Source organism: Astatotilapia calliptera, chromosome 6, assembly GCF_900246225.1.
Source record: "Astatotilapia calliptera chromosome 6, fAstCal1.2, whole genome shotgun sequence".
In the NCBI taxonomy this organism is placed as follows: Eukaryota; Metazoa; Chordata; class Actinopteri; order Cichliformes; family Cichlidae; genus Astatotilapia; species Astatotilapia calliptera.
Genome location: NC_039307.1, coordinates 19,950,858 through 19,968,652, shown reverse-complemented (window position 1 = coordinate 19,968,652; position 17,795 = coordinate 19,950,858). Strand labels below are relative to the sequence as shown.

At 41.1% G+C, this 17,795-nt stretch overlaps 1 protein-coding gene across 3 annotated transcripts in view; it reads left to right on the top strand.

The window, feature by feature from the left end:
* The window catches only part of pds5a (PDS5 cohesin associated factor A), a 41,658-nt gene extending 23,894 nt beyond the window's left edge, over positions 1 to 17,764 (top strand). For 2 of the 3 annotated variants that reach the window (XM_026170956.1, XM_026170957.1), the window contains exons 4-33: positions 270 to 356; positions 671 to 768; positions 1,041 to 1,167; positions 1,264 to 1,344; positions 1,485 to 1,625; positions 3,617 to 3,732; positions 5,043 to 5,137; positions 5,255 to 5,400; positions 5,722 to 5,873; positions 6,466 to 6,579; positions 6,947 to 7,028; positions 7,122 to 7,170; positions 7,990 to 8,129; positions 8,459 to 8,574; positions 9,078 to 9,183; positions 9,295 to 9,455; positions 9,674 to 9,797; positions 9,941 to 10,099; positions 10,259 to 10,327; positions 10,457 to 10,593; positions 10,730 to 10,853; positions 10,955 to 11,159; positions 11,665 to 11,779; positions 12,028 to 12,160; positions 12,408 to 12,527; positions 12,915 to 12,977; positions 13,137 to 13,285; positions 13,370 to 13,457; positions 13,537 to 13,805; positions 15,266 to 17,764. In XM_026170956.1, coding sequence (XP_026026741.1) covers positions 270 to 356; positions 671 to 768; positions 1,041 to 1,167; positions 1,264 to 1,344; positions 1,485 to 1,625; positions 3,617 to 3,732; positions 5,043 to 5,137; positions 5,255 to 5,400; positions 5,722 to 5,873; positions 6,466 to 6,579; positions 6,947 to 7,028; positions 7,122 to 7,170; positions 7,990 to 8,129; positions 8,459 to 8,574; positions 9,078 to 9,183; positions 9,295 to 9,455; positions 9,674 to 9,797; positions 9,941 to 10,099; positions 10,259 to 10,327; positions 10,457 to 10,593; positions 10,730 to 10,853; positions 10,955 to 11,159; positions 11,665 to 11,779; positions 12,028 to 12,160; positions 12,408 to 12,527; positions 12,915 to 12,977; positions 13,137 to 13,285; positions 13,370 to 13,457; positions 13,537 to 13,805; positions 15,266 to 15,269 — 3,570 coding nt within the window. In that variant the 3' untranslated portion in view covers positions 15,270 to 17,764. The remainder of the gene's footprint in view (positions 1 to 269; positions 357 to 670; positions 769 to 1,040; positions 1,168 to 1,263; positions 1,345 to 1,484; positions 1,626 to 3,616; positions 3,733 to 5,042; positions 5,138 to 5,254; positions 5,401 to 5,721; positions 5,874 to 6,465; positions 6,580 to 6,946; positions 7,029 to 7,121; positions 7,171 to 7,989; positions 8,130 to 8,458; positions 8,575 to 9,077; positions 9,184 to 9,294; positions 9,456 to 9,673; positions 9,798 to 9,940; positions 10,100 to 10,258; positions 10,328 to 10,456; positions 10,594 to 10,729; positions 10,854 to 10,954; positions 11,160 to 11,664; positions 11,780 to 12,027; positions 12,161 to 12,407; positions 12,528 to 12,914; positions 12,978 to 13,136; positions 13,286 to 13,369; positions 13,458 to 13,536; positions 13,806 to 15,265) is intronic. The other variant, XM_026170958.1, reaches the window with a different exon arrangement.
* The last annotated feature ends 31 nt before the right edge of the window (positions 17,765 to 17,795 follow it).

Here is a 17,795-nt window from a genome sequence, read left to right as displayed (position 1 = left end):
CGCGATACATATCGTTATCGTTCTATCGCCCAGCTCTAATCAAAAGTAAACAAAATTGAGTTGTGAATTAATGGCATGGTTGAATTTGCAGCAAGATTACAGCGTTGACGTCTAGTTCTTTCATTCAAAACCACGGCAAAGTTATTTTACCATGATGCACACCTCAAGTGAATATTGGTTGCAAGCCCTCCATTGATCACCTTTGTCACTACTACTGTGAAACTTGTGTGTACTCAACAGCACTAACTCAATTTCCCAAAATTCCCTAGGACATCTTCCTCTTCATCACTAGACAGTTAAAGGGACTAGAAGACACCAAGAGTCCTCAGTTTAACCGATACTTCTACCTGCTGGAGGTAAGGTGCTAAAGGAGAGATCACTGTTTATGTTTGGAGCTAAAACAGTTTGGGTGACTAACAAAAAAAAAAAAGTAATTAATAATTTAATCTGTTTTCATGGAAAATTTCCATTCTCTGTTTCCAGCTACTGAAATAGCAGGATATGTTACTTTGCGTTGTCATATTTAATAGTAAATATTTGATAGTATCATAAGCTTTTAACCATACACAGTCAGTGTGTTCATGGATTTTAGTTCAAGGTAAAGTACGTGGTAATAGTATTAACTGCTAAAAAAAACCAGTAACATTTATGGCTTTGTTGTTTTCTATAGAACCTGGCTTGGGTGAAGTCGTACAACATTTGCTTTGAGCTGGAGGACTGCAATGAGATCTTCATCCAGCTTTTCAAAACACTCTTCTCTGTTATCAAGTAAAGACTTTTGTTATTGCTCGAGTCTGTCAAACTCTTTTTACACCAGAGTTTAAAATATGTAACTTGAAGGAAAACCGATAGATGTGATTTATTTTAGCATAAAGACATGTATGCTTTTAGATTTTACTACTAAATGGGATTATAATAAACACTGTATCAATTGTTTATAGTTAGTTTTTGATTATCATTATTATTGTTTTTATTTTTGTTTGTTTAATTATTCCTCCTGTTATTACACTGAAAGGATTTCTGTCTTTCTTCCTTCATAGTAACAGCCATAACCACAAGGTACAGATGCACATGTTGGATCTGATGAGTTCTATCATCATGGAGGGAGATGGTGTCACACAGGAGCTGCTGGACACCATCCTCATTAATCTCATCCCTGCACACAAGGTAAACAGCAAATAACATAGCAATGTACAATATAAAATCAAAAGAATAATACACTTCACCGGATTTAATTTTCATTTTTCACCTTCTTTGGAACAGAATCTGAACAAGCAAGCATATGATCTTGCTAAGACTCTGCTGAAGAGGACTGTCCAGACCATCGAGACATGTATTGCAAATGTGCGTAGCGTCCTGCACTCAGTTGCATATTTTAATGTTTTACTTGTACCTTCTCCCTTGTATTTGGTTCGTTTAAATTTCAGTGTCTCTAACGTTTTGTTTTTTTTAATCTAATGCAGTGTTTTATTTTTCATCTTTAGTTCTTCAATCAGGTTTTAGTGATGGGCAAGTCATCAGTCAGCGATTTATCAGAGCACGTCTTTGACCTCATCCAGGAACTGTTTGCCATTGATCCTATGCTGCTTACCTCTGTCATGCCACAGCTGGAGTTCAAGCTTAAGGTGAAGACAACAATCACAAAACAGACTTTAACCCTGTTGTTGATTAACAGTATGCATTTTTAATATTATTTAACCTTTGTGGTGTTGGTGTTTAATGGGTTGTCAACTTACTGAAGGTTAAAGGAAAAGCGGAGGACTGTATTTGACTAATCTAGATTCATCTTAATGAGATTTGTTTTTGTTTTTTAAGTAGCATAAATCTTTTTCTGGCTCCAGAAGGGGCCTGTGCAGAATGTAATTCATTACCTTCATGTCCCTTGAGGAGTGCAGGCTAATGGTTTGAATTAGATTTAGAAAGAAGTGAGCTTACAGACCTCTGTTGGCCACTCAGTTCTGCTTGAGGCTAGTGGCCAAGGCTTTGTTTGCTTCCTCTAATATAACGTGGCAGAATCTTCATATGAAAATATCGATAATTTCATTAAACCTGGTTTTCAGAACACATAAGGAGGCATGAAATAAATAATATTAAAGTATTTCTTTGCATAAACCTTTTCTCTCTTACTGACCGTTGTGAGTTCAGCAATTTTACATATCAATGCAGCCATTTGTGACTCTCTTTGGGAGTACTTATGTTCACAATTTGGCAGCTGGTACCTTTATTTTATCCTGTTCATTTTCCTTAAAAATCGTCCGTGGTGGGCGTCCGTGGTTCAGGGGGTTGGGAAGCTCATCTTGTAACTGGAAGGTTGCCAGTTCGATCCCCAGCTCTGTCTTTCCTGGTCGTTGTGTCCTTGGGCAAGACACTTCACCTACCGCCTACTGGTGTTGGCCAGAGGGGCCGATGGTGCGATATGGCAGCCTCGCTTCTGTCAGTCTGCCCCAGGGCAGCTGTGGCTACAACTGTAGCTGCCTCCACCAGTGTGTGAATGCGAGAGAGAATGAATAGTGGCATTGTAAAGCGCTTTGGGTGCCTAGAAAAGCGCTATATAAATGCAATCCATTATTATTATTATTATTATTATTATTATTAAAAATCATCCATCCATCCATTTTCTTCTGCTTATCTGGGGCAAATTGCAGGAGCATCAGCCTAAGCAGAGAAGCCCAGACCTCCCTCTCCCCAGCCACCTCTAGTTTATCTGGGGGAACACACAGATGTTGCCAGACATGTTGAGAGATATCTCTCCAGCATGTCCTGGGCCACCTCCCGGTGGGACATATCCAAAACACCTCACCTGGGAGGCATCCTTGTTAAACCTTAACTGACTCCTTTCAATGTGGATGTCTCAAATAACTGAACTCATCACCCTAAGGGAGAGGCCAGCCACCCTTCAGCGAAAGCTGATTTCCGTCGCTTGCTCTGTGATCTTGTTCTTTAGAACAAGAAATCTTCATCATAAAATATGACCTGCTTTAATATATTTCAGTTTGTCATCCAATGAGCTCTGAAAATTTAGCGAGAGCAAGAGTCATGTGGTAGAGCCGATAAACATCAGCCACAGACATCAGTAAACCTCGTCATGTTTGATATCAGTCAGCAAGGCGATATCTGCCAAAACGCACTCTTGGCTGAGATATCAGTGCATCACTGAGGTTTCATCTTGCATCACCACTGAGTAATGACTCGTCTGTTATCTTTCATTCACTTTTCCTTTTCTTAGTTAGATGCTCAGTTGTTTTGTTTGTCACGCAGATGTTTTTGAAGACCAGCTTTTCTTGTATGAAGTCGTTTTTGGTCATGACATGACTCTTTGAGTGCCCAGTACCTTTACACCATCACAGTAAGCCACCTCTGTATTGAGTCTGCCGTCATAACTGAGCCGTTTCTGTAGATACTGTTAGAATGAGTGACCAACAAGTGGGGGAAAAAAATTCATACTTTAAAATAAAACTGTCTTCAAGGGAGTGGCTGAAACACACGCGCTGCTCTGTGTGTGTAGCAGTATGTGAAATGGGTCTGAGCACAAGATATGAACAGTATTAATAACAGCTTCAAGATAAAAGCTGCAGCCGGTATTAAAAATAAGTGTGTGTGTGTGTTGTGTTTGCAGAGCAATGATGGTGAGGAGCGTCTTGCTGTTGTACGGTTGCTGGCAAAGTTGTTCGGGGCCAAAGACTCTGAGCTGGCCTCGCAGAACAGACCGTTGTGGCAGTGCTTCCTAGGACGGTGGGTGACGTCAACACAGACATGAAGTAATGTTTTAAGCTGCCTCGATTCAGTCACGAGAGACACAGAAACGTGTAAAGAGATGGCATTATTGCAAAAATGTAATTTTTATTACAATTATATTAGTTAAGGAGAAGTTATGTAGAGAGAAGTGAATTTACTTCCATCATCTTATGATTTATCTATAAATTGGATCTGTAGTGTTTTAGTTGGGAACTGGTCTATCCATTTAGCACAATGGGGGAAAAGGGAAAGTTTCCTGGCTCCAAAAAGAGCTCAGATTAATGGAGAATTGGTGAACAGTGTAAAGTGTGACCTCAGCTCACCTATCAGTAAAATGTGTACAGATTTGTCCTGCTAGTTGGGTTTCCTACAGATTTGGATCCTATTCATGGTGTTGACAGGTGAGGGTTGGGGTGATGGGGTTATCTGTGCATGTGTGTATGCAAGCCACATGTTTTGGTAGTTAATTTTGAAGTATAATAATTAAGGTCAAAGGACAGCAAATGTTTCCCACACTCAGTGGACTTCACCCGGTAATGGAAAGTCCTTGTTCTGCTCTCCAATCTTGGGTCGTTTGGTGTTGCGGTGAATGCAAAAATGCTCTACCTGGTTCTGGTTACAGCAGCTGTCCAGAGCAGAACAAAGATCCCTTCATTTAAGGAGTCCTGTAAGGAGGTGGACTCAGCTCTCTATTTAGAGGCAGCTGAATAAAGGTTCTTTTTCTAACTTCGCTCTGTGTTTCACTATGGGAATCGTGACTTCCGTAGTTGGTCACACCAAGGCGATTCCCACAGTGAAACACCTGACTCTGTTATCAAAGAACCAGGAATTAAGTAACCCAACGTTCTAGTTTGAGCTTGCAGTAAGTCCAAGACTGTGGGGTTGAAGCACATCAAGCAGGACGTAGTCATCTTTGGTGATCTAACCGAACGATAGTGAGGACCACCACAAGAGCAACTTGGCCAGTGAGTCAGACAGCAGAGAAAACACAAGGCAGGAAGGGCACAGGCTCACTAATAAGCAGTGACTAACCTTTAAAAATAATAGCGAGGGGATTTTCCTCTAGTACTTTTATTGCAGAGAGGGCGTTTTCTGTGTAAAAACTTAAAGAAGAAAAGAAATGTTTAAAATAAGTGGCCAATTATTCTTTGGTGCCTGTGAGACCTGTCTATGTAAAGTCTGTGTGGGGAAACAGTGTAGGCCTCATCAGTCTTATTTACTAAGTTTTACTGAGGCACTTTTTCTTTTACCTACAAAGTTTAATGCCTAATTAAATTAATTATGTGTAACTGTATTTTGGTTTCCAGGTTCAATGACATCCATGTACCAGTCAGGCTAGAGTGTGTAAAGTTTGCCAGCCACTGCCTCATGAACCACCCAGACTTGGCAAAAGACCTGACAGGTTTGCTTTGTTTTTTTGTGTTTGGGAGTTTTTCCACTTTCAGTCTTAACCTGCTGTTTTTCATCTTGATTTAACAGAAATATTCTTGCTTATCTTTATTATTCTTTATTCCCTCAGAGTATTTGAAGGTGCGTTCCCACGACCCAGAGGAAGCCATTCGTCATGATGTCATCGTCACCATCATTAATGCTGGGAAAAAAGACCTCAACTTGGTCAATGACCAGCTGTTAGGCTTTGTACGGGAAAGGACCTTAGACAAGAGGGTAAGATAAATATTTGTAGTACAGATATTGTAACGGGGATGTGTTACATTAGAACTAGTGACGTGTGGGTTTATTGGCTTGTCACTTAACGTTGTCATGGCAACAATAGTGTAATTTTAGTGCCATCATCAGTAGTTATTGACCTTATGAAGTGAATTATGTATAACATATAACAGTGTTCATAAAAGAGATGAAATTTCCCTGAATGCAACATAATTTCTTTATCAAACAAGAAATAATATAATGTACTTCCAAAATCTTAATTACATTTTTTTCCATCTTTAATCTTTTTCTCTTCCCTTTTCCTCCCTCTTGCTGCAGTGGCGTGTGCGTAAGGAGGCCATGATGGGCCTGGCTCAGCTTTACAAGAAATACTGTCTGCACCACGAGGCTGGAAAAGAGTCTGCCCAAAAGATCAGCTGGATCAAAGACAAACTGCTGCACATCTACTACCAGAACAGCATCGACGACAAGTGAGAACATGCAGGCTTTACAAATTGGACTAATGATTTACTGCTGCTAAGAATCAAATTCACAAAACCCAAGAGGTTTACTTTTTATTTTCTATTGTTTGTTTTGTTTATATTTCATTTGCATTTTAAAAGGCAAAAGCGAATCTGCGAGGGCAAAAAAGTAAAAGTACTGAAGTTATTTTGTTTTTCATTTTTAGGAAAAGAAACAGTGCGGATAAGTTTTAGATTCAATTAATTGATAATTGTGTTAGGAGGACTGAGGTGAAATATTTGAGCATTTGTACCTTGTGACCTGCAGACCAGCCTTAGCAGCAACTCCGGTAATCAGAAATGAGGCTGACAGACCAATTCAGTGCACCACTTTACAGCACCAGGTCTTTGCTGCAGGCTAAGAGGACTGATGTGTTTTAAAGGAACTGTTTTCCTACAGTGTTTTTGATAATGAGTTTTTCTCCTGGATTAATGTTGCAGAATAAGGCTAGTTGTCCACTACTGGGTAGTGTTTAAAGCAGAGAAGGCCTTTAAACTTGCACCCTAGCTGATTTATTGATTTTTCTGTGTTTTCAAACAATTCTTCCTTCCTTTCCTGCAGGTTATTAGTTGAGAAGATCTTTGCCCAGTACATGGTCCCTCACAATCTTGATACAGAGGAGAAGATGAAATGCCTCTACTACCTGTATGCCTGCCTGGACACGAACGCTGTCAAGTCAGTAAACCCACACTAATGACACCATCAAATCATCATAGATACGTACAAATGAAAAATGACCAGTATATTTTTATATTACACACACCATAAAACTGCCTGGATTATTCTTTACACATGTATGCGTCCCGTAGAGTCTGTGTGACATAAATTTCATCATCTTGCGGTAACCATAAGGGTCTTTGCGGATGTCTGTGTGCCTGTCTGGTTTTTGTTTTTTGTGGCGGCGTGGACTTGTCTGCAGATAATTTGTTTTACAATGCACAACTTACAAATGTGCCCCAGGCGGCAGACAAGTGGACTTCAAAGAAGCATAACAAGACTGAATACTTTTTTCTCTCTTGGTGTAATTAATTTTTGCTTTCAGGGCCCTGAATGAGATGTGGAAGTGTCAGAACATGCTCAGAGGCCTCGTCAAGGAGCTGCTTGACCTCCACAAGCTGCCAGTGGTACATTTATGCAAACACACGCACTGATCACCTGTTCCTCCTATTCTTTAAAACTATAACCTGGTTCTTTTTCTCTCTCTCCCTTTCTCTTAGTCTGAGGCCAACAACACAGCAATGTTTGGGAAGTTGATGAGTATTGCCAGTAAGTTGCATACACACAAACACTAGACAGGTCCTTGTTCTTTAAGGCCAGCTTCTCTTTAAATCGTCTTTCTTTGATTGGTTGCCCCTCATAAGCACGGTTTGAGCAGCAAGTGGGTTATTTGTCCTCACACTAATAACTTACCTCCTGGCTGTAGCTTACCAGGTCATCTTCTAATTGGAAGGTTGGTAGTTTGATCACTGGCAGCTTCAGCCTGTATCCTTGGGCAAGATACTGAACCCCAAGTTCCTCTATGATGCTTTCATTAGGGTGTTAATGGGTGAGTGATGCATGTTGTATAAAGTGCTTAAAGTGCTCAGGTAAAGGAGAAAAGCACCATATACGAACCAGTTCATTTACCATTTACTCACAGCCGGAGATGTGTTCACATTAAAGACAGGCTCTCTCTTTTACATCACACAGAGCCAAGACTAGAAAAACTGTCAGAAACTAGACGAGTGTTTAAAGCAGTTTGAAACCTGAGCTTTTTACCCTGATTATTTGCATTTTTTTATTTGAAACTTTGGCCCAGTATTAGTCCTAGTATCCACCATTGAAACAGTGTGTATTTGTGTATATATAGCACAATATCACTATTCTTTAAATAAATGCAAATAGTGTTGTCATGGTTGCTTAATATGTCCAAGCGTGTTGTTCACAAATCATGGGGTCAATATTTGTCTCTCGGCCACACCAGTCCTCATGTCAAGGTTGTCATTGTTGCAGTCTGTGGGTATATGATGGATAATCCAGTGGGTCAGCTTGAATTCTTTAGGTGCATAACTTACCGCCTATTATAACTCTGCCTTGTGTTTTCAGAGAACCTCCCAGATGCTGGGAAAGCTCAGGACTTCATGAAGAAGTTCAATCAGGTACTCGGTGAGGATGAGAAGCTCCGAGTTCAGCTGGAGATGCTCATCAGTCCGACGTGCTCCTGTAAACAAGCTGAGATTTGTGTGGTGAGATGACATGTTTGATGCCTCCTCTCTTTAATGGTTTGGTCCCTAATTTCAGTGCTGTTAGTTTGAATGTATCAGACCAAAAGCACGAAATAACCAAAACAACTTTATTTTTCAATTAAAGGTCCAGTCAGTCAAAGAAAATGCAGATTTCTGTGACAGATTTCAGTCTTGAACTGTGATAGAGAGCAAAATAACTGCTAGGTTTACTTTTTCCCCTCTTAACCAGAGTTTTAATAATACATGACTTGCTGTGAATGTGCATGCATAATAACATGCACAGAATGACAAGTATTAAGATGTTATGATGCTGTTTATACTCTCTGCAGAGGGAAATCACTCGGAAGTTGACGTTCCCCAAACAGCCCACTAACCCGTTCCTGGAGATGGTGAAGTTCCTGTTGGAGCGTATTGCTCCTGTTCACATCGACTCTGAAGCCATCAGGTCAGAAAAATTCACATGTGAACACTGATGGAACAGACTCAAAACAGAGCTAAGATGTTAACATGTGTTTAAGTTTAAACTCTGATTCCAGTAAACTGGATCACAGTAAACCAGTGTGTTTTTGTATAGTCTCCAAAACAGGTAGTTGTATGACTAGCAGTGTGTCTCTTCCCCTCACTCAGACTGCTTCATGCCCTAGCTTTGTCTCTGTCATTGTGTAACACTTTACCATAGACAGACTTTCCTCATTCACTGAGACACCTAGTGGCGATAAGGTGTAACTGCAGGCCTCTGGCAGGGCATAAGTTTAACCCTTTCTTCATTGTGGAAAAACACCATTCTGAATAAACACATGTACTGAATGACTTTTACTTCTCATGCTTTGCAGTCTAACAGTTTCTACTCAACCCTTTTTACTTCCTGAAGCTGTAACCAAACAAATTTGGACATAAATTTGCTTAATATAGGAGTAGTAATAATCTGTGTTTCATCTTTTACTTTAGTGCTCTGGTAAAGCTGTTGAACAAGTCTATTGAGGGCACAGCTGATGATGATGAGGAAGGTGTTACCCCTGATACAGCCATCCGCTCAGGACTGGAGCTACTCAAGGTACATGCTGTCACCAAAGTGTACTGAAATCAAATTGTCAGCACACAATAATAAGAAGAACAAAATACCTGTATGATGCTGCTTAGAAAACATTTCCTTCTCTGTTTCCAGGTTCTGTCTTTCACCCACCCCACCGCATTTCACTCGGCAGAGACCTACGAGTCTCTGCTCCAGTGTTTGAAGATGGAGGATGACAAAGTTGCAGAGGCAGCCATCCAGATTTTCAGAAACACTGGGCAGAAGATCGAGACGGAATTACAGCAGATAAGATCGTAAGTGACATAAATTTACAGAGACGTAAATGCGCCAGGAGTCTTTACGTTTCAAGAGATGTGCCTTTACTTTCAATATACTCACTTATCGGTGCTTCACCAATGGTAAATCATTAAATAACAGCACTATACATTTGAAGATGCTAAGTTAGGGGTTAAAACAAATTACAAAATTAGCTGTGTTGGTCTTTAATCGCTTGTTCTTGTTTGTCCATCAGGACTCTGATTCCTATCTTGCATCAGAAGGCCAAGCGGGGCACCCCTCACCAGGCCAAGCAGGCTGTTCACTGTATTCATGCCATCTTCAACAACAAGGAAGTGCAGCTGGCACAGATTTTTGAGGTATTCAATTATTCCACTTGAGCAATCGTATGATTTTACATCACCTCGATTGCATATCAAATATGTGGCTGCTTTATTCAAACATTTTGTCATCTTTCCTTTCTTTGTATTGATGTATTTACACCGTTGGTTTCTTCTTCCAGCCTCTGTCACGTAGTCTGAACGCAGACGTCCCAGAGCAGCTCATCACGCCTCTCGTGTCCTTGGGCCATATCTCCATGCTGGCTCCAGATCAGTTTGCTTCCCCAATGAAATCCATTGTTGCCAACTTCATCGTGAAGGACTTGCTCATGAATGACCGGGTAAGTGAAGACCCCTGTATGTAGGCAAGAAGTGTGTGTGTGCGTGCGTGCGTGCGTGCGTGCGTGCGTGCGTGCGTGCGTGTGTGTGTGTGTGTGTGTACGCACGCGCACAAAAAGAAAAAGTGAAAATCTGATTGGCTTGTGCCTTTGTTACTTCAGTCGGTAGGAAACAAGAATGGAAAACTGTGGACCACTGATGAGGAAGTCTCACCGGAAGTTCTTGCTAAGGTAAGAGGTGATTTCAGTTGTAATACAGTCTGTTTGAGGTTCTTCATCAAAACTTTTTGTCTCATTATATTTTAAAAACAGAATCTTTATAACAAGGATCTTTCTCTTTTTAAATTTCTGTTCCCAAAGGTTCAGGCCATCAAACTGCTCGTGCGTTGGTTACTAGGAATGAAGAACAACCAATCCAAGTCAGCGAACTCCACCCTGCGCCTGCTGTCAGCCATGTTGGTCAGCGAAGGAGACCTCACAGAGCAGAAGAAGATCAGGTACCTGGGGCTGGAGGTCCCTTTGCTGAGTGACGGATGTTAAAAGTCATATGTGTGGGAGTGCTTTGGATGGAGACCTTAATTTTTCTTGGCTCATGTTTTGAGGTGACCGGTTGTTTTTTCCTACTCCTGACAGTAAATCGGACATGTCCCGTCTGAGGCTGGCTGCAGGTGGAGCCATTATGAAGTTGGCACAAGAGCCGTGTTACCATGAAATCATCACACCTGAGCAGTTTCAGCTGTGTGGCCTCGTTATCAATGCAAGTCTCACCTTCATATCAGACTTTAGTGCCTCTGTCATCGATGAAAAAGTAAAAAAAAAAACTTCATATCCACTGACGCGGTTTGTTCCTCCGTGCAGGACGAGTGCTACCAGGTTCGTCAGATCTTTGCACAGAAGTTGCACCTGGCTCTTGTGAAATTGCTGCTGCCCCTCGAATACCTGGCTGTGTTCGCTCTGTGCGCCAAGGACCCGGTGAAGGAGCGCCGCGCACATGCCCGACAGTGCCTCCTCAAAAACATCTCCGTCCGCAGAGAGTACATCAAACAAAACCCCCTCGCTCAGGGTCAGTTCTCTACACCGAAACATCAGTTTTTAATGTGCTCTTTCTTAGATGGCAGTTTAGATGATGAAAGAGGATCGTTTAATCCAAATGTAGTACAAATTGTTACTAATGTCATGTTAATATTAGGCTTTTGAGTCAGTTGGAAAAACAGCTTTTGGAATAAATACTTTAGTCAGATGTTGTTAAGTCACTGCATAATTAAAAAAGCATCAAACAGAAGAGAGAAACATGATGATAATGGTTATTTGTTGGTTTGTTTTTATTACAGCATTCAGAACAGCTTTGTTTTTGTCCTGCCAAAGGTCATTTTACAGTTTTATGTTTGGCTTTTCTAATTCAAACACAGCATCACAGAAAAAGTACCAGTATTGTTGGCTGAGATTTATTGAGATACTTATTCAGGAAGTAACATTTCACCTGGCGTTTTCTTTTTCCCACATTGAAAAAGGGGACATAGAAAGTTACTCACACGCATTAAAATTAGCTATTGTCTCTTTCTCCTCAGAAAAACTTGTCTCTCTTCTTCCTGAGTATGTGGTTCCTTACATGATCCACCTGCTGGCTCATGACCCAGACTTCACAAAACCGCATGAATATGAGCAGCTCAAAGACATCAAAGAGTGAGTGTGTTTTGATTTAGCCTCCTGCTGTGACTGCCTTTCCAAAAATGCTCTTATTTCTAAATTGCTCTTTTGTTCTATTATAAAGTCCAGTGAATACACATAAGTGATGATCGTACAGCTGTGGCATAAAGAATATTTATTGTGTGTGTGTGTGCGTGCGTGCGTGCGTGCGTGTGTGTGTGTGTGTGTGTGTGTGTGTGTGTGCGTGCGTGCGTGCGTGCGTGTGTGTGTGTGTTCATATATAGATGCCTGTGGTTCATGCTTGAAGTGCTGATGACCAAGAATGAGAACAACAGTCATGCCTTTCTTAGGAAGATGGTAGAAAATATCAAACAAACCAAGGATGCTCAGTGTCCTGATGATGCAAAGGCCAACGAGGTATGTAATAGTGTTACTACAGTTTTGCATTTTAACATTTAAAAACATTTGACTGGACATCCAGTGTAGTTTATATAATAGAGTTAATACTTTGAATTGCATTTACAGTTTGCCAGTAAACTATAAATTTGAGTCATTCCTGTTCTTTAAAATTACAAAGTAAAATCTTTGGATTCTGCATTATTGGGCAGACAGTGTGTTTAGCAATCGGGCAACTGAATGGCTTTCTTTCATGTTGTGATTACAGAAACTGTACATTGTCTGTGACGTCGCTCTCTTCGTGATCGCCAACAAGAGCACTGCGTGTCACCTGGATTGTCCGAAAGAGCCTGTCTTACCCTCCAAGTTCTTCCTCATACAGGACAAGGTCACACACACACCTTAGCGTTTTCCTAACTGTAACCTAATTGTAACCCTGACACTAAAACCACATTTTGAGTCTTCAAATTCAGGGGAACAGCCCTTATTTTCTCACCATAAAGGCTGTTTGTCCCCACAAGCATAGTAAACTTCCAATTTTTGGTCCCCACAAAGATATGTGTCTCTCACACACACACACAGGAAAATGGTTAGGGTTGGACACATTTGGTCATCTCAGCTAATCGAGCTGTTTGACTCTGGGGATGGAAAGTGATTCATGCTGGTATAGAGCTGGGAAATTGTGCTTATGTGCAGTTAGGAATCTAAATCATGACCTTATTTATGTTTTGGGTTTACGGTGATCAGTTGTCTTGTTTTTAATTTCTTTCAACAGGACTTCAAAAACGATAAAGAGTATTTGACGGCAGAAATGAGACAAATGCTGCTCACTGGAAAGGTAAATGCACGACACCGAGGCTTGTTACGTTACATTAGGCTTGTTACCCACAGTTTGCCAGTAAACTCTAAATTTGAGTCATGATGTGGAGCTAAGAGGTTTAAAATTTTTTCCATGTTATTCTGAGCACAGAAAGCTGAATTCTCTTTCACTATGTAGCCCAAACCAGCTCCTGTGTTAGGAGCAGTGAACAAGCCTCTGACGGTACCAGGGAGGAGGATCTTCACCAAGACCACCACAGCTTCAGACACAACCAGTAACACCAGCACCAACTCCTCTCCTCTGAGCTCAACAATCAACAAGAACAGGTAAGCACGCAGACACAGATGCTACAGGCGCTCGCTCTTAGACATAAAGTTTCCGGTATCACTGACACTCTCTGCGTCTCGCAGTAACAGCAGCTCTACCATTGAGTCATCAGAGAGCAGAGCACAGGAAAACAATGAGAACCCAGTCATCAAGGCTGAAGAGGTGAAGAAGGTAATCTCACGTGGGAACTACACATTCCTGCGTTTAAGCACTGGTTTTACTCAACTGAACTCTTATTGCCGTTTCCCAGGTCGAGCCCAGTCAGAAAGCAGCTCCCGATGCCGGGACAGAAGCGTCGCCTGTCAAACGACGTGGTCGCCCGCCTAAATCAGCTGCTGCTGCTCCAGTAGCAGCTGACAAAGAGGGAGGAGCGGCACCAGTGGGGGGTGGAACCAGCAGAGGCAGGAAAAGGGCAGCTGACCCCAACTCGAACCCGTCTGCAGAGTCAATCAACATCAAGATGTCAAAACAGCAGCAGCAGAATGACGAAGGGACAAAGAGACAGATTGACCTGCAGAGGTGAGGTCTGAGAATGAGAGGAACGTGGTTTGCTGGATTCAGATCTGGTGATCGTGGAGGCCATTTGAGTACAGTGAACTCATTTTCATTAAGCTTTGTGACATGGCCCTTGACCCTGCTGGAAGCAGCCATCAGAGGGTGCTATAATGCTCTGTGTGTACTAAGGAGCCCAGAGTGCTACAAGAAAGTACTCCCCACATGATTACACCACCACCAGCAGCCTGAAACATAATACAAGCCAAGATAGATACTTTCATGGTATTTACACCAAATTCTGACCCCGACCTTCCCAGTGTGGCAGCAGAAATTAAGCCTCAGTTTTGTGCTGTCCAGTATTGGTGACATGTGTGATCTGCAGCCTCAGTTTTCTGTTCTTGGCTCACAGGAGTGGCACCCGGTGTGGTCTTCTCCTGCTATACACCATCTGCTTTAAAGTCAAACTTGTGTGTTTAGAGATGCTCGTCTGCATACCTTGGTTGTAATGAGGTATGCACAGTTATTGCTGCCTTCCTGTCAGCTCACAGCCTTCTGGTTATTCCCCTCTGACCTCTGGCATCAACAAAGTATTTTCTCCCAGAGAACTTTTGTTCGCTGGATATTTTCTGGGATCATTCCCTGTAAATCCCAGTAGATCGGCAGCTTCTAAAATACTCATACCATGGACCATACCATGTTGAATCCCTTGAATCACCTCTCTTCCACTTTTTGATGCTCACTTTAAACCTTAGCAGGTTGTGGTGACCATGTCTGCATTCCCTAAATGGACTGAGTTGCTAACAAGTGATTGACTGATAAGAGATTTGAGTTTATGAGAAACTGAGCATGTGTACCTAGCAAAATGAACGGCAACTTTATACTTAAAATGTCCATTTGCAGCCCTTTTCCACCAATACCTACTTGGCTTAAGTCTATCTCCCTCGGTTTTGGTCATTTTCCATTATCTGAAAGTCCTGTGACATAATTTGTGTGTGACATGAACACAACAATGGAGGATGTGGAAGTGATGGTATACCTGTTTTTGTTTTTGTTGGTTTATGGGGTTCTTTGTGTAGCTATATCCCTCATCACTGGCTTTCAAAATGGCAGTTTTGATTTTTGCAAAGGAGTCACTAATGTGACGCCACCGTACAGTCTGTCGGTGCAGAGAGTGCCTACTCTGATGTAGGAGCTTTAAAAACCCTCCTCTGGGGTAATGAAAATATTCCTGTGGTCTGAAAGTGATTACTGTTCCTACAGGTTTTAGGGGCAACCTGCATTACAAAGTGATCACTACTGAGATGTTGCTCAGAATTGACCTTTTAGTTTTTACAGATGTTTGTACAAGTTGATGAACTCTTGGGGAGATCCCTGATTTAAAGGAACAACCTAAATATTATCTAAGGATTTGTGTACATGTTACGTTGATGATGATGATGATGATGATGATTGCGCCGACACTGACTCAAAACTTCGTCTTTCAGGTAAAGAGGAAACCACTGAAGGTGAAACCAAGACTGTAGAGACTGGGCCAGACTCTTCCTTATATCCTCCCAACCCTGCGTACAAGCTCCTCTGACTCTTACAGCTTTCCTGGATACATTATGGACCTTTCTTAAAACACACACACAGGCACACACACAAACACACACACACTCTAGAAGGTTTTACCTTGTAGTCATGATTTGAAGCTCATTGTATGTAGGTCTTACTCAGAATCATGTTATTTTTTTCCTTTGTGTTTGTTGCTCTTTGCTTCTTTTGTGGAGCCATTTTTAAGAAAAAACAGGATGGATATTTTACAGCCGATTTAATCTGGTTATGATTGTTGCTTATTAAATCCCCTGGGAAAATCCTACTGTACGTCTCTTGACCTCTTCCTCTTTGTGTCTGAGTTGCACAGTATTTTTTTTTTTTATTATATTTTTTTTCTCATCGGTTTTTTACACAGTTATATTTTGTAAATATGCCTGTGTAACTTTCCACTGAAAACTTTTTGAATATCTAAGTGAAAACAGTTAAAATCTTTGCAGCAGTTGGCTTAAATATGGGAACACCTGATGCGTTTAACAGACGTACCGGCACCAAAATTTTATACACTTTGGTAAGTTTAGGTTTCTAACTTTGGTATGTTTAGGTGCTTTTGCTTGTTTATAGCATCACAAGGCCAGTTAGAAACTTGCAGGTGCTTCTCAAGTGACACCAGTAATGCTTTTAAAGGCCTTTTGATTTATTTCCAGTGCGTGTAAATGGACAAAATTAAGCGGTCAAGCATTTCTGGATACTGTGCTCCCAGCTCTGCTCGCTGCCTCGTGCCCTGGACATGTCAGAGGCTCTGAAAATGAGCTGGGTTTTAATGACTTTTGTTTTCTTTTTTTTTACTTCTGAAGTACGTCACTTTGGATTGCATAAATGATATATAACTATCCAAGTATGTGTTCAGGTTTTTGTTCATCTTTTATGATTGAATATTTTTTGTACTTTTGTCAGTTTTCTGTTGGGTTATTCCTGATTTTTAAGCATCGAGTGAGTGGATGCCATGTGGGTTGTGTTGATGACGGGGACTAAATATGCCTATACTCATGATCATATTTAATTTTTTCCAAAAAGAAAAAAAAAATAAATGCTTTTAGATGTTATGGTGCAGTGCGTTTGTCTCTATGCCTGTGTTTTGGAAGTGCAGATTTCAAAAACAGGTGATTTTTCCACTTTTTTTTTCTTTTCTTTTTTTTATTCAAAGAAACATGACACTGTCACAATAAATAACCATGCTTTTTATACTGCGGATGCTTGCTTCCGAGGACAAGGAAAAAAAATAAGTCTCAACCCAAATGGAGAAACTGAGATGCAACAGGCCCCTTTTCTATGCTTGTAATCGTGCAATATTGTACATCATGAGGAAGACTGGGGAGGGTGTCCGTTTTTGTCTTTTTCTTAGAAAATATTCGATCCAGCCATCAATGGTGCACTCTAGTGATAAGATGGTTCTTTATTAAGAACCAAACCCAGCTATTTACAAGTAAGGGAGATGGCGTGTGCATTCTGCCTGCCTATGAACTTCCTTTTTTTTCCCCCCATTGTGAGCAAAGACTGCTGCACATTAACTCCATGTTGCAGTGTAATACACTGCTGTGCTGGTAGGGACTGAGCTGGAGGTTAAGCAAAATAATTCCTTTATTAAAAACAGAATGGCCCCTTGTGTGGGGATGCATCTACACCCTTTCTCTAAATGCCAAACATGTTTTTACAGTCCATGTACCTCAAAATCAAAAATATGTGAAAACACTTCCCAGGTCTGCTATTTTACTTCATAGAATAACAGAGGAGTTCCAGCCTCTTTTACTACCTAGAAGACATAGTTCAAAGACGACCTCAGTGAGTGTTTTATTTGGCTGTGTAGTAAAGCATGTTTGGGAATATAGGACATCACCTATATACCTGTATATATGGCCAAAGCCTTTGATTGACTGGATCAGCAATAAAGTGTACAGCGCCGCCTCCTATTGGTTATGTTAATGAGCAGATCCTCAATCTGTGGCCGAGGATGTGCGTATGGTTAAAAAAAAATAAAAAAATAAAACAGCACTGCAAACCCAAATCCTTAATGTCACTCATCAGAATCTTCCTCTCAAATGTCTGAAAAAAAATTCCATTCGCTTTCCATCAACGTGTTCGGTAGGGCTTTGGTTCCCTACCAGTGTAACGCCAAACTGGGTGGTGCTTGGTGGCTTTCCCCATCAGAAGTTCCAGGTGTCTGATTATATAGAATGAGTCCTGTGAGATCCAAGAGTGTAGGAGAGGGGTGTTAAACCAAACAAACACCCACTGCATCATCTGGCCAAATCAAAATAAAGGCAACAACATGAAAGGACAAACACGTGCACAAAAAAAAAAAAGTTGGACTGTAGATGATAGCAGAAAAAGTGGCTGAGCTGGCTGTTAGCTCCTGTGCCATGAGGGCCAAGATTTTGGCTGTGCCACCCTTTAAAAAAAAAAAAAAAAAAATACATTCAG